This window comes from Triticum urartu, unplaced genomic scaffold (assembly GCF_003073215.2).
Source record: "Triticum urartu cultivar G1812 unplaced genomic scaffold, Tu2.1 TuUngrouped_contig_5459, whole genome shotgun sequence".
Lineage (NCBI taxonomy): Eukaryota > Viridiplantae > Streptophyta > Magnoliopsida > Poales > Poaceae > Triticum > Triticum urartu.
The window spans coordinates 446-5,411 of record NW_024116136.1 but is presented as its reverse complement, the minus strand read 5'-3'; the positions used below and the strand labels follow the sequence as shown (position 1 = coordinate 5,411).

Sequence of the window (4,966 nt, the reverse complement as noted above, 5' to 3'; positions counted from 1 at the left end):
GGGCCGGGGTCAGCGGGGGGCGCGGGGGTGGGCGTGGCGGAGCCATCGGAGCAGAGGAGAGGAGAGGGAGGGGCGGTGCGGGAGAGAGAGGGAGCGATGGGAACAGTGCGCCTGGGCGGTGACAGGAGAGTGGGGGGCGAGTAATGAGACGTCGCCTCCATCTCCCGCACTACCTGAGACGTGCAACTGCCCCGCACGCGCGGCCGCGCCTGGTCAGGCTCGCGAGAAACTGTCAATTCAGCAGTTCCCGCCGGGCCAGGCTGCGGGCTGCTTTGAGGTTCGTGTGGGCCTCAAATCGCATGCAGCCCAGCCAACCAAACAGGCCGTGCACATTCCGCACGGACCTGGTTGGGTTGCATGCGGGCAACCAAACAGGCCCAAGCTGATCAACTCACATCAAATGTCGAATATGTGTTCTGGACATGTTGCTTGCAACGGATTATCCTTTTATAAACATATAAAAATCATCATAATCTGTTTCGCAAAATACACACCCTAATTTGGCCTGGTATCGACAGTATTGCACCATAGAATAGGGTGTGGTGCGTGCGTATGTACGAGCGTTTGCGTTTATACTGTGTTCGGAAAAAAGACAGTATTGCATCGTAGAACTCATCATTACAACTTTGTGCTAATAAAACTTGGCACGGGAATATAAAAAAAACAGTTTTGCTAGAGCACATCTAGATGTGCCATAAGTATTGCACATCTAAGTTCTATGTCATTGATCTTACGTCGAGATGCGTGCGGATATTATTTTTTTCCTCTTTATGCTTGACTCACTTACTTTACATGTGCAATAACTAGAGCACATCTAGATGTGCCTTAGACACACCCTATAAAAAACCTAGGCCGGCAGGTCCAGCAAAAAGAACTCCACCGGCCGCTTGATCGCCGCTCTCCGCCTTGTCGCATGCCCGCGTGGATCGATCAGCTTCCACTCCAATCCAATCACAGGTAACCACCCATCATTCGTCTGTTTTTCCGTGAGGATTAATTTCACTATGCATCAGCGCAGTAGTATAATTATTCTCAGCTTGAACTCTGAAGGACCCTCGTGATCCCTCTGTTGTTATCTTCCGTGCCTAAGCATCTTTATACCTGCTTGTTCTTTGATCTCTAGCAGGCTTTTGGAGAGATGGCCGAATCCTTCGTCCTCAACACCGGAGCAAGAATACCGTCAGTTGGCCTCGGCACGGCGAAAACAGAGCCCGGGACCGTCGGGGAGGCCGTCTACGCTGCCATCAAGGTTCTTTAATAGAATCTGTACAGATTTTCTCTGTTAATTGATCCAGATAAGCTTTGTAGATTGTAAGATTTGTTCAATTCAGATTTTAGGCCTGTGTACCTGGGCACTTTCCTGTTGTTTGGCTAAAAAATCGCAAAAATAAAAATGTTATCCGACCTACCGGATTCAAGGTTCTTTAATGGAATCTGTACAGATTTTCTCTGTTAATTGATCCAGATAAGCTTTGTAGATTGTAAGATTTGTTCAATTCAGATTTTAGGCCTGTGTACCTGGGCACTTTCCTGTTGTTTGCCAAAAAAATCGCAAAAATAAAAATGTTATCCGACCTACCGGATTCAAGGTTCTTTAATGGAATCTGTACAGATTTTCTCTGTTAATTGATCCAGATAAGCTTTGTAGATTGTAAGATTTGTTCAATTCAGATTTTAGGCCTGTGTACCTGGGCACTTTCCTGTTGTTTGCCAAAAAAATCGCAAAAATAAAAATGTTATCCAACCTACCGGATTCGAACCAGTGACCTAAGGATTTATCTGCAACGACTACAGTCCTCCGCTCTACCAACTGAGCTAAGGTCGGTTTGTGTCAATCTGCGTGCACCTCGCTTCATAACCTCGCACTTCACCTTCTGAACAACGAGCATCCCATTCTTAAATTCGAATCTTAGTCGGACTTGAAGTGCTCACACGCTACAAATTGTGTGTGATTTAATCTGGAGCGGGGTGTACATACAGCAAGCAACACAATTGGTTATAAGTTCTTTTTCCAGGAAATTGGTTATGAGGTTATCTCTATGGTTCCAAAATTCCATCAGTTTAGCCTACGAACACTTAGTTTTTGGCACTTTTTGCTTCTATTCTCGCTAAATTATACTTTTGCATTCTCTTTCGCCCTTCCTCTTTTCTACCGAAGCTCCGCCACTGGATTTAAGCTCTGGAAAATGCTACTGAAGCGTACCATATAATCTTAAGCTTGAAACATGAAACTATATACTATCTCACCCAAGTCTAACAATTTGATGCACTTACAATGCAGGCTGGATATCGGCATATTGATTGCGCTCCAGCGTACCGCAATGAGAAGGAGGTAATACTTGAGCCATAGCTTTCTATAAGATCAGGAAAATGATAGGCTCATGAAATGTTGGTGGTTAGTCATCAGAGTATGACACTCATGACATCATTATTATTTTTATCTGAAGTAATTTCTGCTACACAAAACTGTCCATCTGTAAGACTGTAACCGTTATGTTTTTTCATATAACCCAGCGAATTCAATCTACACCTTTTATAGATTGGTTTGGCTCTGAAGAAACTGTTTGAGGATTATGTGGTTAAGCGTGAAGATTTGTTTATCTCTTCTAAGTTGTGGTTAGGCTTCATTCCTTTTTACCCTAGTTTCATCATTTGTATGTAATTTGCAGCGCCGTGTTGTCAAAAGATGTTTTGGATTTTGCAGGTCTGGTAATCACGCCCCAGAAGATGTGCCAGAGGGCATTGACACTACTCTTGAAGATTTGCAACTGGAGTACTTAGACCTGTTCCTTGTAAATTTCTATGCTTGATTGTCTATCCATTTAACAGTGAATCTACTGTGATATGCCTGTTCCCCCACGCAGTACCGAAAGTACAAATATGACTCACCTCTAAGCAGCTTCTTTGGCGTAAAAGATTGAGAGGGTCAAACAAAACCTAATAGTATTACATTTACTGAACGATGAAGTGTTGTTTTAACTGAATGAAGTGCATTCCTGAGCTTAGTGTGAAGTAAAAGTTGCTTTAACTGTATGAATGCCTTTTTGAAAAAATATATTGTGCAGATCCACGCTCCAGTCCGAACTAATAAAGGAGCTGTCCGAACCGCTGAAAACTATATTACTCTTGATGTCCCTGCTACATGGGGGGCGATGGAGAAGTTATACGACTCCGGCAAGGCTCGTGCAATCGGCGTGAGCAACTTTTCTTGTAAGAGGATGGAGGATTTGCTTGCCATTGCTAGAGTAACTCCTGCTGTCAACCAGGTTGAGTCCCATCCAGGTTGGCAGCAAATGAAACTCCGCGAACTTTGCGAGTCAAATGGTGTTCATCTTTCTGTAAGTTTCGAACATCACTAATGGACCAGTAGTTTTCCCTCTTCTTCTTCTTCTTTTTCAATAAGATACTGCCAAAGTTTCTTGAAAAACACTTCCCCTGGTTAGTTTACTTTAGGTTCTTCTCTTGAAAATCACTTCTCCCTTGGTTAGTTTACTCTAGGTTGTTCAATAATTTTTTTACTTTCATTTTGGCAGGCATATTCACCCTTAGGTAGGCCTGGATCACCTGCGTTCACGGGTCCAAGCTTTCTTAGCAACCCTATTGTCATCTCTATTGCCGAGAAGTTGCAGAGAAGTCCTGCACAGGTTGCTCTACGCTGGGGCCTTCAAATGGGTCAGAGTGTGCTTCCAAAAAGCATCAATGAAACAAGGATAAAGGAGAACTTTAACATATTGGACTGGTCTATTCCTGAAGATTTGATGTCAAAGTTCTCTGAAATCCCACAGGCATGAATAAACTCCTCTATTTTCCTCCATGCAAAATTGCAAATGGTCCTTCCTATTTTTATTATGTTGGTTATATTGGCTTAGCACACCTTGATGGTAATATGCAATGTTTTGTCCTTCCAAAAAAAATCTTAAAAACATTAATGTTTTGTATCACTATTTTTTTAGAAACATAGTGCGTCAATCTATAGAATTACCTCTGATATTGGCTATTGAGATTGTTTTGGTCCTTTGTATGCAGATTAAGACTCTAAGAGCTGAATTTGTAGTTCACCCGCAAGGTATTTACAAAACCGTGGAGGATTTTTGGGATGGTGAAATCTGAAGTGTATGAAGTTCTGATGAAGGCATAGCATTATTATCATGCTAGCATAAATATCTTGCTTCTTCAGTTCTTCTCATTGGTTGTATGCAGATGGAGATACTTACTTTAAAACTTTTGAGAATAAATGGCTTTTTTTATGGATGTGTGGACCAACGGATGGGAAGGCCGAAAAAATGCCTTCTTTTACTGATGGCTTAAAATAATTGCTCGATCATATATTTTTCTCATGTGCTACCATTTTGATTGTTGTATTCTTCTATTCGCAAATATTGTATTTGTTGGGGAACGTTGCAGAAAACAAAAATTTTCCTACGGTTTCACCAAGATCCATCTATGAGTTCATCTAGCAACGAGTGATCGGATTGCATCTACATACCTTTGTAGATCACACGCGGAAGCGTTCAAAGAACGGGGATGAGGAAGTCGTACTCGACGTGATCCAAATCACCGGAGATCCTAGCGCCGAACGGACGGCACCTCCGTGTTCAACACACGTACGGTCAGCGTGACGTCTCCTCCTTCTTGATCCAGCAAGGAGGGAGGAGAGGTAGATGAAGATCCAGCAGCACGACGGCGTGGTGGTGGATGCAGGAGTCATCGCAGCAGGGCTTCGCCGTTCTACTGCGAGAGGGAGAGGTGTAGCAGGGGACAGGGAGGCGCCAAGAGTCAAGGGTGCGGCTGCCCCTCCCTCTCTAGGAGTCCTAGACACAGTTGGGTTACCCATGACCGCATTAATGAGAATCCCGTAATTGGGGGAACACGATCTCTGCTTTGACAAGACGTGTCAAGAAACTGCCTCGCGTTATGTGTGGAGCTGGTTGAAGAAAAATGGTTCGAATAATCGCCAGGCCATGAC

At 43.6% G+C, this 4,966-nt stretch overlaps 1 protein-coding gene and 1 non-coding gene across 3 annotated transcripts; one reads left to right on the top strand and one right to left on the bottom strand.

Annotated features, from left to right (window-relative positions):
* Positions 1-819: 819 nt before the first annotated feature.
* On the top strand, positions 820-4,335 carry LOC125529254 (NADPH-dependent aldo-keto reductase, chloroplastic-like). 2 transcript variants are annotated; one of them, XM_048693663.1, is made up of 8 exons: positions 820-957; positions 1,127-1,249; positions 2,282-2,332; positions 2,540-2,616; positions 2,705-2,792; positions 3,066-3,338; positions 3,534-3,785; positions 4,027-4,335. In XM_048693663.1, exons 2-8 carry the CDS (start codon positions 1,139-1,141, stop codon positions 4,108-4,110), a joined length of 936 nt encoding a protein of 311 aa, XP_048549620.1. In that variant the 5' UTR covers positions 820-957; positions 1,127-1,138; the 3' UTR covers positions 4,111-4,335. The 2 variants fall into 2 exon arrangements, with proteins under 2 accessions (XP_048549620.1, XP_048549619.1); XM_048693662.1 differs by having other exon boundaries at positions 842-957; positions 1,124-1,249.
* TRNAY-GUA lies at positions 1,740-1,825 on the bottom strand. Its single transcript is given in 2 exon segments — positions 1,740-1,775; positions 1,789-1,825. It is a non-coding gene; the product is annotated as a tRNA-Tyr (tRNA).
* Positions 4,336-4,966: the final 631 nt, after the last annotated feature.